This window comes from Pinus tabuliformis, chromosome 3_2, assembly GCF_031772625.1.
Source record: "Pinus tabuliformis cultivar Carrire ecotype Pingquan chromosome 3_2, CPIR1, whole genome shotgun sequence".
Taxonomy (NCBI): Eukaryota; Viridiplantae; Streptophyta; class Pinopsida; order Pinales; family Pinaceae; genus Pinus; species Pinus tabuliformis.
The window spans coordinates 12,239,741-12,263,714 of NC_142302.1; the positions used below are offsets into that span (position 1 = coordinate 12,239,741).

Below are 23,974 nucleotides of genomic sequence, written 5' to 3' on the forward strand. Positions count from 1 at the left end.
TGAAGATACCTCTAGATGCTCCTGCATCAAACACCCAAGGTGGAAAATTATTCATAGACTCCAATCTATGAGGTTTGTCACTTTTCTGTAACAACTCCTTCAGTATCCTAAACTTTAAATTGTAACTAATCATTTCCAAGGAAAAAAGTTCGTTTACTCTTTCTTCCTTTGTCCCATACTTTATTCTATTGTTGTACATTTAATTTGCTACCATAATATCTCTCAACTCACTGCATGTTAAGAAATGGCAACAAGAGATTACATTTTAAATTTGTCCTTGAATTTAAACTGTGAATTAAAATTGAATTCTATTCTGATAGCAAATTGTAAATAGTTAATTAAGTTTAATTAACTTAATTAAATTCAGAATTTCGAGTTGGAAGTCTTTCTGAAGTCATGTATATGTCCTCCCTAAGTTTTAGGGGTCCAGGATGAGTTTAATTGTGACTTGTAGTTAGATAACTCAACTTACTGAGTAAGGGGCTCCTTCCGCAAATGCAACCAGACTTTGTCGCCCACCTGAAACTTGTGTGGCACCCAATGTTGATCATGTCGTTGCTTGTACTAGGAATTTGATTTCTCCAGAATGTCATGGACCTATTGGCAGATATGTCAGATGTGCTCAATGAAGTTGTTTGCCTTATCGTCTTCTGACTGGACATGAGCTGAATCTGCCTGAGTAGCTGCAAATGGTATGGCCACATCAATGGGACATAGTTGCTGGAATCCCAAGCCCACCTAAAAAGGGTTGTGGCCAATTGAGTTGTGGAGAGAACGGCTATAGCTGTGCTATACATAGGGGAGGCTCTCTTCCCATCTGCGTGGATGCTTTGAGTTGCACATGTGTAAAATGTGTACGATCATCCTGTTGACGACCTATGTCTAGCTATCAGTTTGGGGATGGAAAGATGTGGACTTAGTGAGCTTGGTGTTGGCTCACTACAACAAAACCAGCGATTAGCGTCCCTTTTTACTTCTTTTTTTGCATCTAGAGCCCATTTTTGGTGCTATTTGCATCCATTTATCAAATATGGTGCAAAACTTGACACAAAATTTGCATCAAGTTTTGCACCAAATCTTACACCAAGTTTAGCACCAGGTATTGCAATAGGTTTTGCACCACGTTTTGCACCAAATTTTATGCCAAGTTTTATGTCATCCTTTAAACCAGGTTTTGTTCCAGGTTTTGCATCAAGTTTGGCACCTAATTTTGTTTGACATACTTTTGCATCCACTTTTTGCACCTACACTTGCATCAACTTTTGCATCGACTTTTGCATCCTTTTTTAAATCATTTTTTGCATCCACTTTTTCATCCATTTGTGCATCCCTTTTGCGCCAAGTTTTACATCGTGTTTTGTTTCTAGTTTTGCATAAAATTTTGCATCTACTTTTGTTGCATCCACTTTTCCCTCTTGTTTGGCATCCATATTTACATCCTCTTTTGCATCTATTATTGTACCCACTATTGCATCTAATATTTTTGTGCCACAATTAGCGCCTAGTTTGGCACCTCCTTTTGCACCCACTTTTGATTATAATTTTGCATCCACGTTTGCATCCTCATTTGCGTCTAGGTTTTCATCAACTACTACATCTATTTTTGCATCCCTTTTTGTATCCAATTTTGGACCGGGATTTGCATCGGGTTTTGTGTCTCGTTTTGCATCTACTTTTGCATCGACTTCTATTGCATCCACTTTTGCACACAATTTTGCATCCACTGTTGCACCCATTTTAAATTTCACTTTTTGCATCCCTTTTTACATCTTCATTTGCATCATACTTCGATTCTTTTTTTGCATCTATCATTACATCCACTTTTGTTATGCCACAATTTGCACCATGTTTTGCACTCACTGTTGTATCCACGTTTGCTTCCAATTTTGCATCCATGTTCACATCCTCTTTTGCATCAAATATTGCATCTATTTTTGCATCCACTTTTATGTCAGGTTTATGCATTGGGTTTTGCATCTCGTTTTGTATCTACTTTTGCATCTACTTACATTATATCCATTTTTTGCATCCAATTTTGTTTTGCCTGTTGCATCAATGTTTGCTTCCACTTTTACATCCATTTTTGCATCTTATTTTGGATATTTTTTGTCTATTGTTACATCCACTTTTGTTGCACCATATCTTGCGCCTACCATTGCAACCACATTTGCTTCCACGTTTGCATCCCCTATTGCATCCACTTTTGTTTCATCCATTTTTGCATATACTTTTGTTTCCGTTGTTGCATCCACATTTGTTTCACCACAATTTGTGCCAAGTTTTACACCTACCATTGGACCCATGTTTGCTTCCACTTTTGCCTTCATGTTTGCATCCAAGTTTGCATTGACAACTGCATCTACTTTTGCATCCACTTTTGTGTCAGGTTTTTCATGTTGTTGTGCATCTACTTATGTTGTATCCACTTTTCATCCAATTTTACTTCTATTGTTGCCCCCATTTCTATGTTCGCTTTTGCATCCCTTTTCCAACACTCATCATATTTTCTGCATTGATGATATTCCTTATGGCATTGACAATTATGAACAATTGACGACAATGTCAATAATATTGACAATGATGAAAATGAAGATGATGGCGATGACATGAATTGTGATTATGATGATAAAGACGATAGTGGTTACAATGACAATGATGATGATGGCAATGATTATGATGATGACAATGCTAATGACGTTGGCGAATCTTCCCAATTTTAGATGTTGTCATTGTCATAATCATAAGCATTATCTTTGGTGTCATGATCATCATTTTCATCTAGGTCATCATCAAAAACAATAATGGCATGAATGATGATGATGCATGATTACAACAATGTCGATAGAAATTACATTAATGATGATGATGGGGATGATAAAAATGACAATGACGATGATAATGGTGGTGATGATGATCATCATCGATCATCTATCAAAAATAGAGTTGTTATTTCTTTTACGTATATCAATGTGTCCTAAACAACCCTTTTCTAGCACTGATCACATTTTTTGGGTTGATGATATTTCTTACAACATCTACAATTATGAACAATTGCAAACAATGTCCATAATGATGATGATGATGGCATGAATGGTGATTATGATGATAATGTAATGATGGCAATAACAATGACAAGGATGATGGTGATGATGATGACAATGATTATGATAATGAGAATGACCTTACAATCTTATGGATTTGTGAACAATTACTAGTTTCAATACCATCTTCTGGATACGTATTACTATCATACTTTTTAAATTTTCTGTCTCTCTTGAGGTATCTTACTATAATGGTGTTGTCAACACTAGAAAGATATCTTGTTGTAATGGTGGTTCTAATGTTAGCACTAGCAAAGTTTAGTAGGGAGGATGCTACTACAAGAGGAATTCCTTCTAAGTGACTATGGCATTCAAAATGAGGCTTTATGGGCTGCTTGTTAACACATGTTCTCATGCTCATATAAAATTAATGTGAAAAGTTGCTTTAATTGGTTCCCATGCATAATTGATATTGATAATGGGGTGGTATAAAATTGTGATGGGCATATCCGTTAGTTTGTTATGATGGGTCAACAACATTGAAACCATCCAAGTGACATTTCACCTTGGAACAATCGTCGCTCGTGCGAAAACACGAAGTTTATGTAAATGAAAGTTGTGATTGTAGTGGAATTAAAACCATCGAGAAATATCAAAGAAGACGCTGCCTACCAGTTTTGAAAGACAACCAAGGCATTGAACAACTATTTGCGTTAGGATGTAGTGAGGGAATCGAAGGAAATTTGGCAGCCCTAAGTTGCCATTACTATTGCCAATCACACATTCAATAGTAACCATAAAAGGTAGCCACATATAAACAGAACCTCGAGGTGTTGACAGTCAAAATCTATTGTAATAGCTTTGACGTATATATAGTTTTGTGTTTAGATGAGAATGAAGTGGGCTTCATCCAGGGTTCGGCTCAATCCTCGTCCATTCCATGCAGTGGTGTTTAATTCGCCAAGCAAGAGAATATTACGTGAGTGTTCAGAGTTAAATCAACAGAAATCAAGGACGTGTGATTGTCAAATTATTGCTCCTCCCTTATGATTGAGCGCTTGATGCGATGGTAATTATCCTTGGGTGATACTTTTATTCCCCATTTTCTATTTAAAAAGTAGCGTTTTTCTGTTCGATTATGATAGGATTGGATGAACGCCGGTTTGGGTGGATGTAGACCCATGTTTTTTTGTGGTGATCTTCAAATGTCTTGAGGATAAGAAAAAAATCCTTGACCAAGGTCCATGGTTTTGGGGATGAGTTGGTCTTCTAGTGAAGCCATGGTTTCCCAACTTCAATCCTCTCACTATGTTGCCGATGACTACTCTAGTATGGGTAAGATTCCCAGTTTTCCCATTCACTTTACCCATCTAGATCTCTTAGAAAAAGTGGGCAATTTTATTGGAAGATTCGTCAAAGTAGACAGGGAAAGACTTTTGAAAGGCATTTTCACCTATGTTTGCATATGTGTTTAGGTAGATCCCAATGAAGTTTTGCGAGATAAAATTGAGCTCAAGTGGATGGGAATTGTGTATTCCCAACCCCTGGACTATGAAAATACAACTTTTCGATATAGGAATTACCAACAAGATAGACACCTTCAAACTGTCTGTCCCTTTCCAATAGGGGCTTCCTCCTTACAATCATCTAAGAACTCTAGCTGCAGTTGGAGGGATCTTAAGGAAAGAGAGGGATCCAAAATGTAACACCCCTCCCTTGTGTGTCAAACTTTGCAAACCTAAGCTGAGAAAAGCTAGGTATGATGTGTAATATAAAAAGTAAATACATTATTAATAAATTAATCACTTGGAAAAGCGAGACACCAAGAGATGAGATTCTTGCCAAATCACATTGGTGAATGGGAAAGGATAATTCTTTCATGGTAAAGCTTCTCGATTTAATTCTAGATAAGTTGGATGGATTGGAGATAAATATCCATTGAGAAAAACATAAAAGTTGTGCGGGAGAGAAAGGCAATCTTCTATGAGGAAAATCCTCATGGGAGAGAAAGGTGAGCTTTTATGAGATAAGCCTACGCAAATGGATAAAAAGATCCATAAAAGCGAGACACCACTAATGGAAACCATATCATGAAAGAAGGTATTAAATACCCATTGCATAGATCAATTGGAGGCGGTTGATCCATGGCAAGAACCTCGACTCGGTGGTGAACTGAAGAGTCATTTCTAGGTTAGGTAGCGGTGCTCTGTTTTCCAAGTGTCGTTCTCTCTTTTGATCTAGTTTGACTCACTTGCGTGGATTGTTCTGTATGTTGGTTTCTTACCCTCTATGTTATAAATTCCTTAGCATATGAGAGAATTTGCTTGAGTTTTAAATGCACTGCATGTGGCGTTAATGAGATGATTTTATGGATGCAAATAAATGAAATTCTAATTACAGTCACAGTATGTGGATCTTATGTAGAATTGGTGTTAACCTGTCTTTTGTTAAGATAGTGAATAGTCGTGCTTGAGCCACTATGCAAATTTGTTAACTGTGGTTAAGGCTCGACTGTATAAACTATGGTACAAGTTATTTGTGCTGTGCATCCAATGCTGCACTTCTGATTAATTGTGCATAATCCCTAAGATACACATGTTAACGTGTCATGCAACTGTGGCAGACGGATTATTGATTATGTATGATAAATGATTTTGTTTTGAAATGGTAGAGCCTATGGTTCAGGTTATCTAATATATGCATTATGCATTATAGGATGAATTGCATCCATTGAGGCGTTCTAATTATTTATTCGTATTGCATAAGATATATGTCAGTGGTACTTTCGACCATGACAATAGGAATATGAACATGCTATATGGCAAAGCTAGTTATTGTAAATGGATGACCTGATCTCCATAAATGTTGGATTGAATCCTCAAAGGAGGGATACTCGAATGCGGGATATTGAATAATATTGATTGATTCCTCCTCTGTGATGTGATGTAGGCATGGGTAGAAGTGCTTGTGTTAGCTTTGTTATGAGGTAGTTGTATATGAACGCGTGTGACAACCATTACATCTAAATTTATTACAAGCTAAAATTAGTAAAGGAAACCAATATGTTGCCTTTAATACTGTGGCTAGGAGGTGTCTACTGAAAGAGGACCCAAAGTTGATCATAATTCATGGAACAAGGTACCAATCAACCTTAAGCACAATGCAAGAATAGGATGAAAACCTTAAGCATGACCACCAACTCATCGAATGGCCTTGAGGCTGCAATATGCAAGAAGAGGATGAAAAACATTGACTTTGAAAGCTTTTACAACCAGAGAACCTTAAAACCCCAACTCCCTCCTTAGGACAAGTGTATTTGAGTTTACCAAGAGTTGGCTTCCAACACACCCAACGCTCAATGCCAAACATGACATGGTAAATACATAGTTTGAAGCGTTTGCTTGTAGTTATTAATGAACTTGTTAACCATCCATAGATGAATACTTCCCTTGCACATGTGCTTGATTTTGTCAATAATGAAAGAATCCTACTATGTTTTTGGTATATTCGACAAGACTACATCTTTAAAATAAAGAAGATTCAATTCTTAATGCTTTGCAATCCTGTAAGAGGGAGGGAAAATCGAAGTCACGCAGGAGGAGGTATTCCCTTTGTTTAGCGAAACTCTACAGAGATAAAGCACTAAATGCAAGATTAACCCCTTGTTTATGTGATAATTAGGGAATATATATCTATTCTCTCAAAGATTAGTCTTATATATTCAAAAAGAATTTCTCATTTATTCTAAATAACACTTAACACTGTTTATAGAATAATTTCTCACCATTACAATCACAATAATCATTTTTCAAGGCAAAAACTACATCAAAACTTTTTGAATATGTAAGTAGATAATCTCCACAAATGAAGATGAAAACATATTTTGAGCATGTTTAAAGTGGATTAAAATATAATAATAAAAGACACAACAAAAATCTTGATACAATAATAGCTCAAATAATTATATTTAACAAAAATCTATTAAAAATTACTATAAAATTATAAAATGAAATTAACATTAATAAATAATCAATTAATTTATATAAAATCCCAATTTAATAATGAATAATTACTTAATTCTTTAAGTTCCACTTCAAAGAAAGCATTGACACATCAGCTAGAGAAGGGTGCATTATTGTTTCGGAGTTCTATGTCCGTCGCATCAATATTTTAATTGATGTGCCCAATTATTTTTCCAAAGTAAAACTATTATTCAGCTTAAATAATAGAATGTATAATATTTCAAATTCTATAAAATGTATAATATTTCAAATTCTTTGAAAATCCATTTTACTGAAACACAAATATATGGTCGTGGATGACATGATCGGACGGTAGATATTCTATCCCGCCTTTAAATTCAAATCCTCTTGGTAGTTTGGCGCCATTGCGCGTATCCCTCTCAACGAGCTCAGTAGCTCGCATATGAACAATCATGGTTTGCAATCGCATAAACATTGCCCCAGAATCGATCCACGAGCCACCAGATCTCTCTCTACACGACTTCCAACAGTTCATCTGCGTTTCTTCGTGGTCAAAACGATTTCAGAAAAGGTATTTTTCTGCAAGAGAGTGCTAAAATTGCAAAGCGCCATTATTTTCTTGTCGCCGTCATGAATCCTCTACGCCTTGTCCTAATGAAATTATTTAGAGTTCTTGATTGGAAAAATTTGCCATATTTCAACTTTCTAGAAATATTTCATTAAATAAGCTACCGTATTATCTAAAATAAATCTGAAGAAAGAGGCCGTGCTCAAAACAATGTTTTAAGCAGCAAATTTCACAAGGGTTATTTCTGGTTCAGTTATTCTGAGCTTTCAATGGAAAATTTTGACTCTATTTTGGCTTACAGGCAAGATTTCATAAACTAACGCTCTCTATAAATGGACTAGACAAGGTTGTGCTCAAAATTTTGTTTAAAAAATGGCAGAGTTTGGGAAGAAGTTCTTTAAGTTAATGGATCAGCATTCAGATGCATTTCGAGTGGTTTGATTGAATGATTTTTGTCTCAGTTCCGCACATTTAAAAGTTTTGGAGAATGGGAATTGATAATTCTGGTATTTGATGGTGTTCTATTCAAATTACACAGAAGAAGATAGAAAGCTAGGGCTTTTAGAGACTAAGCGTACACAATGGCACAATCTTTACAGGTTTTCGTGAGATTTTTAAGATAGGCAAATAGGATAGAAAATTAGGGATTTCACTAAGCCAAGAAAGCTAATGCTACATTCTTTACAAATTTACTTCAGAGTTTTGAGACTGAACATTTTTTATGCTTTTAGACCCACTGCTTTATGTAATTGGATTTATAAGATAATGGCTAAGGTTTTGTCTATGAGATTAAAATCACTACTTTCTAACTTCATCTAACCAGAACAGTTTGGTTTTCTAGAGGATTGTCAAATCTATGACACAATTGTTTCAGCACAAGAGGGCCTCTACACTATTCAAGTCAACAAAGTTCCAGCAATGGTGATCTGTCCAGAAAAGCACTTTTGAATGTGTTTGTCCACTTTCCATAAGGACAAGAGTCCCAATCCCTATGGGTGGACTGTGGAGTTCTACCTGGGATTTGTTGAAGTGTTGGGAGACAACTTACTTCAAGTAGTGGAAGAAATGAGAAGCTTTAGTAAGGCTCCCTGGCTCCTTCATCTGGACCTCTATTGCACTCATTCCAAAGGTGGATCAACCTGAGTCTTTTTATGCTTTTAGACCCACTTCTTTGTCTAATTGTATTTATAAGATAATGGCTAAGGTTTTGGCTGTCATATTGAAAGCACTACTTTGTAAGTTCATATAACAGAACCGCTTGGTTCTCTAGAGGATCGTCAGATCCATGAAGCAATTGTTTCAGCACAAGAGGGCCTCCATATTATTCAAGTCAAAAATGTTACAATAATGGTGATCAAGTTGAACCTCTCCAAGGCTTATAAAGGGTGTCTTGGCTCTTTCTGATACTTCTTTTTATCCATATTAGTTTCAACTTACCACTGGTAAATTAGATTATGGGATGTGTAATTTAAGCTTCTTATGCATTTTTTATAAATGGTTCAGCCTCTAATTTCTTAAGACCCTCAAGAGGGTTGAAACTTAAAACAAGGTTGTACCTTGTCTCCTTGTTTATTTCTTCTAGTTGTTGAAGGACTAAGTAGGTCCATCCTAGAAGCAAAAAAAAAAAAAAACAAGATACATTCAAGGGATTAGCAGCGACTCTTGTAAAGAAGATCATGGCATTGCATAGAACCAATTATTCCCCTGTCCTTGCAACATATCCCTGTGGTTATCCTATTAAAAACCCAGGTCCTAGCAGCAGAAGAAGTGTGTGCCTCATTTAGGCCTTCCTCTCCCATTGGTCGCCCTAGATCCTCACCCCACTTGATTAGGACAAGCAATTCCTCCTCTTTAGATTTACTTTAGATAGAAAAGATACATAGATAATACAAACAAGAATAGTATGATTAGTCTTCTTATTAGTTTAGTATCACTTGGAATAAAGAATAACTCCTTTGTTTATATTATCTAATCAGTAACTCGCAAAGGCATCAGAATAATAATTAGGAGTTATTGGTTTCTTTTTGTAGTATATGTGGTTGTAGTAATCTATTACAAGTAGGGAAATCTTGGACAAAGAAAGTATGTTTTGGATTACATACAGTTTAGTCTTGACTCCTGAAAAAAGATAGCGGAATGTCTTTGTTAGTAGGAGATTAGGAACTAACAATACGACCGAGACTTAAATTCCTTTTACTATTTTACTCTTGAGGGATTAAGCTCCTTAGACTTCATAGGCAACAAGAACTACAAATTACATACATCGGAATCATCATCCTTCTTTTTATTATTGGTATTAATGGAATGCTTAAGACATGAGCTTTGAAAAGATGAACAATGCTTTATTTATATATGGGTCTTTGAGAAGAGGACGAGTTAATTTAAAAGGATATTAAAGTAAGTTGAAGAAACTCTTTAGAATACTTTATAGTAAAGATCCATTTATAGTTTATATAGATACAAGCAACTGGAAAACCACCTCACTATGACACCCTTCACCTTCGTTTTTAGAGGACTTTTATACCACTTTTTCTCACCCTGGAACCAGCAACCCACAACAAAGAGGAGATATCAGATTCCAGATCCTTATGATATATATAGCATTGTCACATTCACCCCCAAGAAGCTACAAACAATAAAGTGAGAGTTATCTTTTAGTTTGTAGTATTATTAGCAGATCAGATCAGGTTGGTCACTACACTCCTCTCTTCTTGTTTCTCCTCCAGAGCCTTGGTTTATATTTGGGTCTTGTTGTGAGAAACGTATGAAGGTGGAAGTATGAAGATCCTTGGATATGCAGAAGTTGGATCTAGGATATGTTGGATTAGGATTTAGAAAGTACATAGAGAATAGAATAAGAATTAAGATTGTATAAATTAACATATAGAAAGTCGTGTCCTTTGATAACAAGGAGAAGGAACAGAGTCGTGTCTTTTGATAGTGCATGGGTATTGATAAAATGTGATGGAATGCATTTTTGATGAGATGCTTGACCATAAGATACTCAGAACCTTATGACTGTTTGGCTTGAACAAACGCTGGACTTGGAATTTGCTCAGAAATGAATTCACTGTATTATATATTTACACTTGTAGTTTTGTTGTAATAGCTACAGGCCTATGAGCTTAAACCATGAACATACATATGCATTGATGTGTGTAATTAAGGTGAACAACCTGTATACCTTTCAATACCAGGGCAGTGAACATAGCCCAAAACTTGTAATGACAACCTTGCTGAATTAGTTACAGGAAAGGTATGTGTCCTTCCAACTATACCTAAACATATATATGTGGCATGGGAGTGATGGGATATTGTTCTTTGGCTGCCTTAGTTTCTGTATGTTAAGTGATCTGGACTCTAGAGTATTAAGACTCCTCCAATCATTATTTAAATCATGGAGGTGATGTCAAGTAGATCTGAGTGAGATTCTCTAAATTGGATCTGCTCATCTAGCTGACTGTTCTATTAATTATTCTTGAACACCTGAGGATGTGCATTCTAATTGATAGAAATAATACCTTGTCAATTTTGAAAGATAGTCTCCCAGCCAGGCCTGTTTCTACTTTGGTTTTGGGTGAGGATATAGGTAACCTACCGGTGCCAAGAGGGCTGAAATTAGGAAAAGTGACAATACATCTTACCTGGATTATCATATTGATATTTACTGTGACTAGATTGATTCATTATCCTTTTGGCTGTACTTACCCATGGGTTTTATTTTGCTCTTATTACATTCCTGAAAGATTTGCGGAAGATCTCAAAGCGCTCTTCTTTGTTTAATCCGTCTGTAATGATTGTTTTCCAAAATATGCTTGCAAAAATATGCTTGAGCTATTTTGACATATTTAATGTTAATTTTAAGATATAGGAATGGTATTGGGTTTTTCCCTCATGGTACAGAAATGGAAAGAAGATGAAGTGGACAACAATAATTAGAATTATTCTTAGAAATTAGTTAATGGTTGGTATTGAAATAAAAATAGTTATTGTTTTAAAAAATGTGATTTTATAATAAATTAATAACAATGAAATAATAACTCTCTTGTTTATATTCAGCCTGTAGGCTATTCAATTCCATATCATTCCATTATTATTTACAACTCATTTAATTGTCAATCTCATGCTATGATATTGGCTTTATCCCCAATCCAACATGTACTGCAGATTTACCTTGATCTTCACTTGTGTTATTGTATGTTTTTGCAATTTCTTGGAAAGCTTTAATGCATTTGGTCTTTTATCGACTCCTTTGTAATGGTGAGATTGTACTGTGTAATAACTGTTCTCCTATAGCTTTCGTATTTTGGATATGGGGCATTATATCTCGAGAAACACAGATAGAATAACACTCTCTTTATTTTCCTGTAAATAAAACAGAGAGTTTCAGGTGCTTGAATCAGGGGTGGAACACTATAATGCTAAAGAGGTTCAAATTTGAAAATTGTTGAATGCCTTTCCTCCATAACAACCGAACAACTCTAGCATAACAAGTGAAACAACTCTTTAACAAAATGGAGAGGGGAGGTGCAAGTAAAACAACTCTTTCAAAAAATGGAAGCTCTCTCAAATCGGGCAATGATGACTCCAAGGACTGCCTTTTGAGTTCTTTAATTTCCTTCGAACTCTCCTCTCCTTTTAGCATACATTTCAAGGGCAAAGATAATTGCATTTCTAGCCTTCCCATTTTTTGTTCCTTTCTTGTGGTGGTTTTCCCAACAATTTCCACCCTAAGTAGCGTTGTTGTGGACGAAGTTTACTATTTTCTTATAAATGACATTTTGCTCCTTCCTTCGAACGTTTCGAACAGCTTTAGGTACCATTGTTTCCTTTAGAAATGACGGTTCCATGTTTAATTCGTTGTTTCGTTATGATGTCCTCTCTTTAACCGTGGTGACCTACGTTGCGTTGTATTTGGTATAATGGTGTCTCCTAAAAATTGTACCTATCTCAGTTGTATCGACTCTGAAGGTCTGGGAAGTATTTGATTTGCTTGAAATTTCTGCTATATTTCAGTCTCACTCTCTCAAGCAACAATTGTCTTGAAAACAAGTTAGCAATTCTTTTGGCAGCTTTATACGGTTCAGTTTACAATCCCCTACCACACTTCTCAGAGTACCAAGATAATTTATATGTTCTCTTTTTTGTTTTAACTGTCTTCTGTGTCTGTTGATGTATGACTAAATATAATAATATAGTTGAACTACTCATATTTTAATGTTCTCATGTAGTTTTTACTACACGATAGAGTTGAGGTCTCTCGGGTTTCCTCGTAATCTTACCCTTGGTAGTCTACCGACATCTTTGAGGTCTATTCATAGGTTCCAACCAAATCATGTTACAAACCACACATGATCAGAGTGACATGTGGACTAGCTGAAGAGGAAACCAGAGCAGGGTACTTCCTAACTGTTATTCTACCCCGGATTCAGAGGAGCAGCCAGGATTTTATCCATAGTTTCTTTCCTTCCAACTTTAGATGGGATCTCACCTCAACCTTTTGCCTTGGTGGTCAATCAACATCTTTGACGCCTGTTCGGGGTTGTGCCATATTAGGTTACAGATCATACATAATCAGACCGAGTTATGGACCAGCTCCAGACAGATCCAGAGTATGGCGCCTTCCACCCATTAGGGGTAAATCAGCTCCAGACTGATCCAGAGTATGACACCTTCCACCTATTAGACTAGGCCATACATAATCAGAGCGAGTTATGGACCAGCTCCAGACAGATACTTTGCAGATCCAAAGTATGGCACCTTCCACCCATTAGGGGTAAACCAGCTCCAGACAGATCCAGAGTATGGCACCTTCCACCCATTAGGGGTAAACCAGCTCCAGACTGATCCAGAGTATGGCACCTTCCACCCATTAGGGGTAAACCAGCTCCAGACTGATCCAGAGTATGGCACCTTCCACCCATTAGGGGTAAACCAGCTCCAGACTGATCCAGAGTATGGCACCTTCCACCTATTAGACTAGCCCTACATTCAGCAGAGCAGAGATAATATTTTCAAGAGTTTCCTTGCTTGGACATTAGATGATAGGAGAGCCGAGCATCATCATTCCTATGCCTCCCGTAGGATCACACAACTGGATCCTTTCTTAAGCTTTTGGCAATTCCAACAGTGATCCAATAGCCTGGTTCCCACCACCATTGACATCATCCCATCCCTCTCTCCAGACTTTTAGTGTAGACACTCTGTTGTATCCCTACATTTATGCTACTATTAGATAGTTTGATAGTTTTTTTTTCTGCTTTGTGCAGACTATCATTGTGTGTGATATATATATATAAAATATCAGTTAGGTTGAGTTCAAGTCAGGGTCACTTTCAATGTTCGATGGAAGAATGGTTTATCCAATTGCAGGATGTTGTCACTAGGATTATGCACGGCTTGGATTAGCTAGGTGTATCTCGCAATTGACTTTTGCCCCCACATTCAGCAGATTAGAGATGATATTATCAAAAGTTCATTAGATAAGAAAGCAGAGCATCCTCATTCGGGTGCCTCACATAGTATATCATACAATTGGATCCTTTCATGAGCTTGACAATTCCAACAATGAGCCAATAGCTTGCCCCCCCCGCCCCTCCTCATCAGGGTTAGAGGACATTGACATCATCCCATCACTCTCTTTTTCTTAGCACCAAGCTTTCCAGATTACCGACTCTCCAATTGTATCTCTATGTTTATGCTACTTTTAGATTTCCAGTGCATTATATATATATATATATATATATATATATATATATATATATATATATATATATATATATATATATATATATATATATATAGATATATATATATATATATATATATTTTTTTTTGGTTACACATAAACTACACAATTGTCATTGTTATATTTTTTTAACTTTATTTTTTCTCACTTTAGGAGTTACTTTTAAAACAACGCATTTTATTTATTCTATTGTTGTATATATATTTTTGTTTTGGTTACACTTTAACTACACAATTGTCATTGTTATATTTTTTAACTTTATTTTTCTCACTTTAGGAGTTACTTTTAAAAAAACGCATTTTATTTATATTGGATATATTTTTTAATTCCATTGATTTGTTTGTATCATCATTGGTTGAAGATCAGCGAAAGTAATGTGGTGTCCGTGGCAGAAGATGAGCTAATGCGCATTCTCATATTGATGCGAAACTTTGTGCCTGGATATAAGCAAATTGTTGAGGGTGATTGGAAAGTGGCAGCAATTTCTTACAGGTCATATGATCTAGAAGGGAAAACTATTGGTTCTATTGGTGCAGGGCGTATTGGCAAAGAACTACTTAAGCGTTTGAAGGTATTCATTCTTAGGATCTAGTACTACTTCATGATGTTGCAAACTTCTTTTCAAAAATCAGTGCTCCATAATTCTTACGCATGCATGCTGTTTGTTTCAAAATTTCAATCTAATAATAATAAACATTACATGATGTTGAATTGAATTACGTTCCTTTGTACAGCCCTTCAATTGTAAGCTTCTTTACCACGACTGTCTTTCTATTGGACCCGAATTGGAAAAGGAAACTGGAGCAACATTGGAGACAAATCTTGACGAAATGCTACCTAAATGTGATGTACTTGTCATTAATATTCCTCTTTCTGACAAAACTAGGTGCGCCTTATCCCAATTTCATAAATAATCTCTCCCATTATTCACTCAAACATCAATAGCACCTATATATTTTGTACAACTTGTGAACAAAAACCTAATTATTGTTTCTCTTGCCCTTTCCTTTTGGTTACAGTAGGGGAATGTTTAACAAGGAAGGTGTTCTCTACCAAGCCTAGCTTTTCTCTCAGAATCTTAACATCCCCTTTGCAAAGGGTTTCATTAGAATGACAACAACCCGCATTTAAAACATTTCTCCACCCATCCTAATTAGAAATACAATTTTGGGTTCTCTACTAATTTTCTTCACACCCATTTAATCTAACAATGGACATAGAGCATGTATATTTATACTTGTGTGTTGGAAATACCATTTTATACTTTAATGTTTATTATTTTTGTTTTATTGTTATTACTTGAATTTCTTCTTAACAAGAGGTTGTGTTTCTTTTGGTTTTAGTGAAAGTATGGGCTCCAATGTTGGCTCTCTTACTATGGAGTATAATTCATCTTTGAGAATTTTTCAATTATTAAAGTAGGTTAGTCAATTGCTTAAAATATTAAATTTATTTCAAAAATTTTTGTTACTTTATAGGTTAGACACTGGCTTGAAATATTAAACTTATTTCAAAATGTTTTTGTTACTTTATAGATAAGGCGTAGATTTCTTGGCTCTATGATGAAAATAATGAAGGGAAAATACATGTTAATATGTTACTTATGCTCTTTGACTGAAAAATACACGGTGAGAGAAAAATGTATATTATGCTAATTGAGGAATGTTTTTCACTTGTCGAACTTATAGTATTGAATTTAACACACTAACACTTTACAACAATGAACTAACAATATTCATGATGAAAATAGCAATATGGAAGATTTATCTGCATAATGAAAAAGGCAATATGGAAGATTCCGATCACGTTCCAAGGCATTTCTTAAAATGTGGATGTGACAAAAGGTTGTTGTGGAAGTTGTTGTTTGTATATGGAAAATTTCTTGATCATTGTGTATAATCCTAATGTTGATAGATATGTCTACTAAATGCTTCCAGTTAATGGGGCATTGATTTGAGCATTCAATATATTTTTATTCTTTATCAAAGTATTCTTTTGTTGTATTTGTATTTTTCAATTTATGCCTTACGGCGTTTCCTTTGCAACATCTGGTGCAAATGCTAGTATATCTTACCTCATTTTATGGTTAACATTATATAACAAAAACATGCGTTGTGTTATGTAATTAATACTAACATGTAATATTGATTTTTTTGTCAAAATGCTATAGGTAATGATTGCCAAGACGATGATCCAAATTATGTTCAACATATATCAGGAGATGATGAGGATGAGGATGAGGATGATGGTGGTGAAGAAGGAGATGATGATGATAGTTGCGGTGTTGGTGATGATGTGGATCAGAGTAATGAGGATGGTCAAGATGATCATGAGGATGATCTTGGTGGTGGTAGCTAGGCATGCACATGAATTGTTTTTTATGAAGAAATTATTGTGTAGAATGACATTGTTATGTTTAGATGGGTGTTGTGAATTTACCCTATATCAATGAGACATTTTGATTTTGTAATCATACGATGAGTTTGATTTATGTATGTTGTTAATTTATCATAGAATAACGATATTCATGAAATATTTTGATTTGTTAATCATATTTGAATTTTACTTGTTTTGATTAAAAATAATACTGATTTTATTAGTATTATGTTGCTATTTTATACATGTTTTGAAAATTGTTAATGACACATTGTTATTTTTTTGGATGGATGTTGTCAATTTCTCTTAAATTTCTTTACAAATGATTTTGAATTGTGATATCTGCTTTAATGATATTTAGAAACTATCATATATTTCACTATGAATCTATAAAGGGGGTCATATATGTAAAGAAAAATATACTCTATATAAGAAGTCAAATGCGGATGTAACCATGGATGCAAAATTGAAAGTAAAATTGGATGTTAAACTAGGAATTAATACAAAATGCAAACAATTGACATACAAAGTGTTTTAAATTAGAAGTGAAAAATTGTGCAATAGTTGACACAAAGAAGGGAACAAAACATGGCATACAAAAGGATATCAAATTGGGCAAAAACAAGGACACATAAATGGGCACCAAATTAGATGCAAAAAAAGACAACAACTAGATGTAAAATAAGATGCAAAGTTGAGCGTTAAAAAGAAGCAAAAAACATTACAAATTAATATGCCAAATGATGATGCAAATAATGGTGTAAATTTGGGATGCAAACTTGGGTGCAAAAAAGGAAAAAAAAAAAAGATGTAAGAAAAGACATAAAACAAGATGCAAAATGGGGCTGAAAAAAGGTGAAACCAAGGATGCCATATTGGATGTAAAAAATGATTCCTAATCACATGCAAATTTAGGCTCGAACTCAGACACAAAATTATATGCAAATGTGGACACAAAATGAGGCAAAAAAGGATGCAAATTTGGATGGTGAAAACGATGTAAAACTAGACACCAAAAAAATGCAAAATTGGATGAAAAAGTCGGTGTAAATAATGGTGCAACATTGGACACAAGTAGACACAAAAAAATGGTGCAAAAAGGGGCATAAAATAGCTTAAAATTGGATGCAAAACTTGGTGCAAAAACAAATACAAAAGTAGACGTAAAAAATGGCTCTAAATTGAATGTACCATTAGACACAAAATAAGATGCAAAGGTGGACACAACACATGACTCAACATAAGATGCAAATATAAATGCAAATTTGGATGCTCAAAATGATGTAACATTAGATGCAAGAGATGGTGTTAAAAATGATGCAAAATTGGATGAAACAAATGACGGAAAATATGGTGCAAAATGAGATGGGAAAAATGGAGACAAATCAAACGTAAATGTGGATGTAAAAAATGGTCCAAAAAAAGATGCAAAAATGGATGCAAAATTTGGTGCTAAATCAAATTCAACACATGGTGCAAAGATAGGCACCAAAGCTGGTGCAAAAATAGAAGCAAAAACTAGTGTAAGACTAGATACAAAACCTGGCGTAAGACTAGATGCAAAAACTGACACAAAATGGATGCATAAAAAGACGTTAAATTGGATTCAAAATACAGTGTAAACTTGATGCAAATGATGGTGCAAAAATGGAAGCAAAGAATGACACAAAATAGGAAGCAAAAGAGAATGACAAATAGATGCAAAAAATGACACAAAACTAGAAGCAAAACCTGTCATAAAATAAGATGCAAATCTTGGTTCAAAATTTGACGCAAAAAATGATGCATAGTTTGGTGTAAAAAATGATGCAAAATCTAGCGTGAAAAAGGATGCAAAATCAGGTGCAAAAAAGGACGCTTTAAAAATTGTACAATAGAGCCAGATTTAGCGCCAGGTTGCTCATCACAATTACAAAAAAAATGCACTAAAATCTGGCGCTAAATCTGGCGCAAATCGCTGGTTTTGTTGTAGTGGCTTGATGGGCCCTGAGCTAGGTTCAGCATAAAGTAGCCAAGCAAATCCCTACACTACTGGCCCTTTCAGCATCAATCCGCAGAGCGCGGGCTAAAGTCTCGCCCGAAGCAGTATGGGGGGATGCAGGAACCAAGTTTCCGCACCCTGGGAAGGTTGTGATGTCAACTTTTTTCCCTAACCCTCCTTCGTGCATATCGATAAGCCCTTTAGGGCTTATCAAAGTACTTCTCTTATTCATCCTTGAAGCCTCCGCGAAAGTCTCTGGTCATCCTTCGCAGGCCCTAAATAGATAGATCAGGCACTTACGCACCCCTGTAATTACTCTTACTTCTGTATCTACCCAGATTCGCTTAAGTATTGGTTACTTTAACATGCATTACAGTTATCTTCACGTAAACAGATATTCCTACTTGCGTTCATATGACAAAGTAAAATACATAGATTCGCGCATCAATATAGCATTACTTCATACTCCAGTATTCAACATAACATAATCACAACATTCATAATAAAAGTAAAATAACACATACATAGATAATTGCAAAATATTCCTCTTTATTAATAATCTAGATTTCCAATACAGACTTTGACTGCCCTACACACACAGTTGTAGGTGTCCACGCACTTAGCTACGGACTTCTACCCTAGCCCTCTATGCACTCAGTTGTAGAGCCTCTTCCTACACTAAGACTCTTCGGTCTTAACTCTCACAGACCCATACATAAAACATAGCACGAAAACTTCTCCACTCACACTTCCTTAGACTCTTATAAGACTCCAATTTTATAAAATCCCATGGTGTGCAGACCATGGGTAGATATTTAAAGCCGACATGACTTATAAAAAATAAGGGCAGAAAACCCTTAGTAACTCTTTACAGCTTTGCGCTCCCTGGACACAAAATGCGGGGACTTCACATTCTTTACACAAAACTTGGGCCTTTAGCCCCAAAACTTGGGCTTTTAACCCCAAAATTGACCCAGGGGACACATTCCCAACACTTAATTTTCCATCTTTGTTAACCATAATAATGATTTGAATTTTAAAAGCAAATCAAAATGGAAAAATTGTTATAGATTTCATTCAAAAGGATAAAATCCTAGGACCAAATTATTAATCTTTTGACTTCTATGAAGATTATTTTGAATGGGTGGAAATATAATTACCTAACTAATAATAACATGATTTGTAAGTAGACACTTAATTGAAAATAACATTGTTTATTCAAGTAGAAACAATAATGTTTCTTCAAATAAAATAAATACATGTTTAGACTATAAAAAAGGTATCAAACTTCAATTAAAGCCCATAAAATGAAGAAGTCATAAGTGCAAAAAGTGCTTGTAACCACAATTTATATAAAAACACATACTTTTAAAAAAGCATATGGTAAATATAAGGAAATTTTAGTATGAAGATATATATTGATATCTTCTTAAGACAAACATATGTCTTTGCTTATGGATTAATTCCCAAAAATGACAAGATACATAATAAAGGTAGCATACATTTTATAAGATATAATGGATATTGTTCAATACACAACAATAGAAAGTGAAATATTATAAGAAAAGTATTAAACCAAAACTTAAAATGAATTTATAACTATATATTATGGCCATTTAATTTATCTCCAACACACTATGGTATATTCCTTCTAACCTCTCATAAAGCCAACACAACTAGAAATTTATAAATTGTATAGATATATGTAACCACAATTTATATAAGAACTTGTCATTTGAAAAACACTTATAATCATATGTCATATAGTATATTACTGTAAGCAACAAGGAAAAGTTTTTCAAAAGATATATATGGATATCTTCTTACTATCTTGATTCCCACAAAAATTGTAAAAGATAAATATATGTATTTGCATATGAAATATTACAGAACAAAAAGACAACATGTTCACTCTTGAATTTGGAAGAGATGCCCTTCAATTCTTTTTATAACAAAAAAAGTCATTGCCAACATCCTTATAAGTATTTAAGGTTTTATTATATAAGTTATCAATAGAGTCACATGCTAAAATCATTACTCATTGAAGTAAAATAAATGTTGTACTAAACTATTAACATAAATCAATTATTTCTCTCGCCTAAAATTATAAAAATTCATTTACCATTAATATTTTTTGTTTTGACTAAAAATTATATAAAGTTCATATAAATATTTTCTCCAACTATTAACGTATTTAAAAAATACCTTAATACATTTTCATAAAGGTTGTCTACATCCATTTCATATCATGGATTTTAACATGTATTGCGATGACAAAACATAAAATATTTTTTCATTTTTTGTGATCAATCCTCCCACTTGAGGCACCATATAATGGAGTATACTAAACATTCCCACTGAATATGATTCCAAAGTTATATTTTCCACTAAATATGTTTCTTTGTTTCGCTAGCCCCTTTCAAAATATGTGAATTTGATTCCTTATGATATATATGGTATGACTATTTATACCAAAAAATAGTAATAAGGTTTTTCAAATAAGGTGAAATATAAGATATTTAAATAATATAAAATATTTACCCAACTCAAAATAATACAATAAAAAATTCAACTTTTGGTTGTATTTCACACTTAAAAAATACCTACAGTTGGGCTATTGTCACAAACTTGGCCATGCCTAAAAATTATCACAACCACGGATAGAAATGCATCTAACCATAGACTTATCACACCAGAATTTTATGTGAATTGTGCACCATGTGTTTACTAGTTGTTCCAAACCTTGGGTAGATGAACCCCTCATCCAAATTCTCATTCCATGCCTTTCCCACCTCTAAGCCCCTTTCCACCAACATTTTTAATCACACCCAAGTTCTCGTTGCACACTTGTACCTTCTAGGTTGTATTGTGACTTCTTTAATTGTGTTAATCGACAAACACATCAAGTATGTGTATGTGTGTGTGTACATATGTGTAGAAATATGTATGTATGTATCTATATAGGTGTCTACACACCATTCTAGATGGGAGGATACGGCACACCATTGCACCTCTTTACCAAATGTTAAGTTGGGACAATTGCTTCATATGAGTTTAGTACGCTTCCCATTCCAACTAATCTATGCAATATCATGTCATTCCCACATCTCAAATCAATATCATGCCACTTGCCTTTGTTGCATCTCGATCCTCACCCACTTGTTCTATGTGTTGCACCTAACATGTGTTCATGGAAGTAACATGTTTGAACCGTCATACATGAACCCCTTAGTGCATTTCATTCCCAAGGCAGTCCACTTGCATGCCAAGTATAAATGATCGCTCTGTGCTTCCTCATGTGTAAGCACCTCGTCCACACTTGGTTTGAATGTCATCATTCAAGCTCTTAATGATTTACATAAGTTCCCAACTCATACTGTTGCATTATGTATGCACCCACAGTCACCTCACTCATCCTGATCACATTACGCATGTGCCCAAATATTTGAATTCCTATTTCAAGTGCCCAACTCGAGTGTTTGGTGGTTGGGCATGCTTGTTCCACCATGTGGGAACCATAATTTTTCAAATTTAAACATTGCATAGTGTCATCCCATAAAATGAACACATTCGTTTCCAACTAAGGGTCTTACATCCTCCCCTACCCAAGGAATTTCCATCCTCAACAAAATTCACAAACATTTGTCATTTCCATCTCTATCTAAACCAATGACGCCATCCTTTATAGGAAACCACAAGTTTTGCATCTGTAGAAACCTCAAAATTTTGTTAAGCAGAAACCATATAGTTCCTCATGATGGAAAACCCAAAATTTCCTGACTACAACCACTTTCTACTATTGACTCCTCAAAATTGTCTTTGCGTCAAATTTCCATGACTTTGATTCTTCCCATACTTCAAGTATCTCTAGCAAGTAACCACACACTTCAATTTCCTAAGTCCTACACTAATCAGGTAGTTACTCAAACCATCCTACATTTATAAAAAAGTACGTATCCATGTCCAATCTTGTTGTTTCTACTGACATCCATTACACTTCTCATCCTCAAACATCAAAATTTTCCATGTCCAATATTTGTCAAGAAGCTCTACCATAGCACCAAAGTGTTTCACTTTTGAATATTTTATATTTCCATAAGACTTCCCCATTTACCATGTTGTTTTTCACTAGCTCATTGAGTGTCAAATTTGTAGAATGGGTGATCCATCCACCCCTTTCACCCATGTGAAGGAGCATCTCCCATGTTGAAACCTAGCCTCCTCCATCCATAACCCAATCCATATATACATATCCTGAGCTAAGGTTGCCTTATTTTCTACAGATTCAACGCAAAACCAAGCTATTCAATCAACTCTACCACCCATTCCATATCCAAGTTGTGTGAAGTATCACAAGAATTCCGTAGCTACTAATGCATGCCAATTCTCATTCCTCTCAATCTTCTCACTTGAAAACAAAATTTGAGAAACCATCAAACATAAAAATTGCCCTACTTCAATACTCCCTTCCATGCAAGTTCTTGTTTCATGTTGCAAATTGATCTATCCATGTGATCCTATGATGAAGGGAAGTCTCCATCTAACACCACTAAGATACAAATATATTGTCCAATATTATCCAATCCAAACAAAAGCATCCCCTCCCAAAGAATTCAGCACCCTCATCAAAGAAATCATGTTTGTTCTAATGTTATTATCAAATAAAGCCATGATGGATTGTCTTCCCCAACCTTTGAAACGTCCAACATTGCACAAGCTACCTTGAGCATGCCCAACCCCATCAGTGTCCCATACCAAAGGTAATGGGCATCACCCAAGTTTCCTATCATGCATTTTTCCCCATCTTAGTTGTCCATGAATTGATTTATTGGTTGACTACTTTGTTTCCTTAATTCATTCCTTGGAACAAGCCTTCTTTCTTCCTCAAAGAAACATTACATCCTTTGTCCTTGCATCATAATAGATAAGTCACCACATGAGTCAACCGAAATTCCCAATTTCCCATGAACCAGGGCATCTTCGTGGATATAATCAAATATTCTTAACTACCCCCATTGAATTTGTGTAAGAACTTCCTCCTAAATTTTAGAAATTCCAAACTATCCAAGACTCCTTCAAAGAAACACGACTTAGGGTAGTCCTAGATTTCCTTTGGTTATTCAACCGTTTTAAGTATTTAGATTTACACTCCAATAAAAGGATAAGCCTACAATAAAGCTATACTTTTCTTGTGTTAGTTATAGCACCATAATTTTCATTGTTTATAGTTTCCATGAAAAGAATATTGCAAGGAAGAGTAGGAGTTTATCAACCTTT

The 23,974-nt window shown here is 35.0% G+C and overlaps 1 protein-coding gene across 2 annotated transcripts; it reads left to right on the forward strand.

The window, feature by feature from the left end:
• Positions 1–7,446: 7,446 nt before the first annotated feature.
• On the forward strand, positions 7,447–14,992 carry LOC149179567 (formate dehydrogenase, chloroplastic/mitochondrial-like). Of its 2 annotated transcripts, none has more exons than XM_089418016.1 (2): positions 7,447–7,595; positions 14,702–14,992. In XM_089418016.1, exons 1-2 carry the CDS (start codon positions 7,467–7,469, stop codon positions 14,930–14,932), a joined length of 360 nt encoding a protein of 119 aa, XP_089274142.1. In that variant the 5' UTR covers positions 7,447–7,466; the 3' UTR covers positions 14,933–14,992. The 2 variants fall into 2 exon arrangements, with proteins under 2 accessions (XP_089274142.1, XP_089274143.1); XM_089418017.1 differs by having other exon boundaries at positions 14,707–14,992.
• The last annotated feature ends 8,982 nt before the right edge of the window (positions 14,993–23,974 follow it).

Coding starts and splice junctions, on each gene's coding strand:
- LOC149179567 (XM_089418016.1), top strand. CDS start 7,467: ATGAACAATCATGGTTTGCAATCGCATAAACATTGCCCCAGAATCGAT. Junction 7,596..14,701: donor TCAAAACGATTTCAGAAAAG/GTATTTTTCTGC, acceptor CATTGGTTGAAG/ATCAGCGAAAGTAATGTGGT.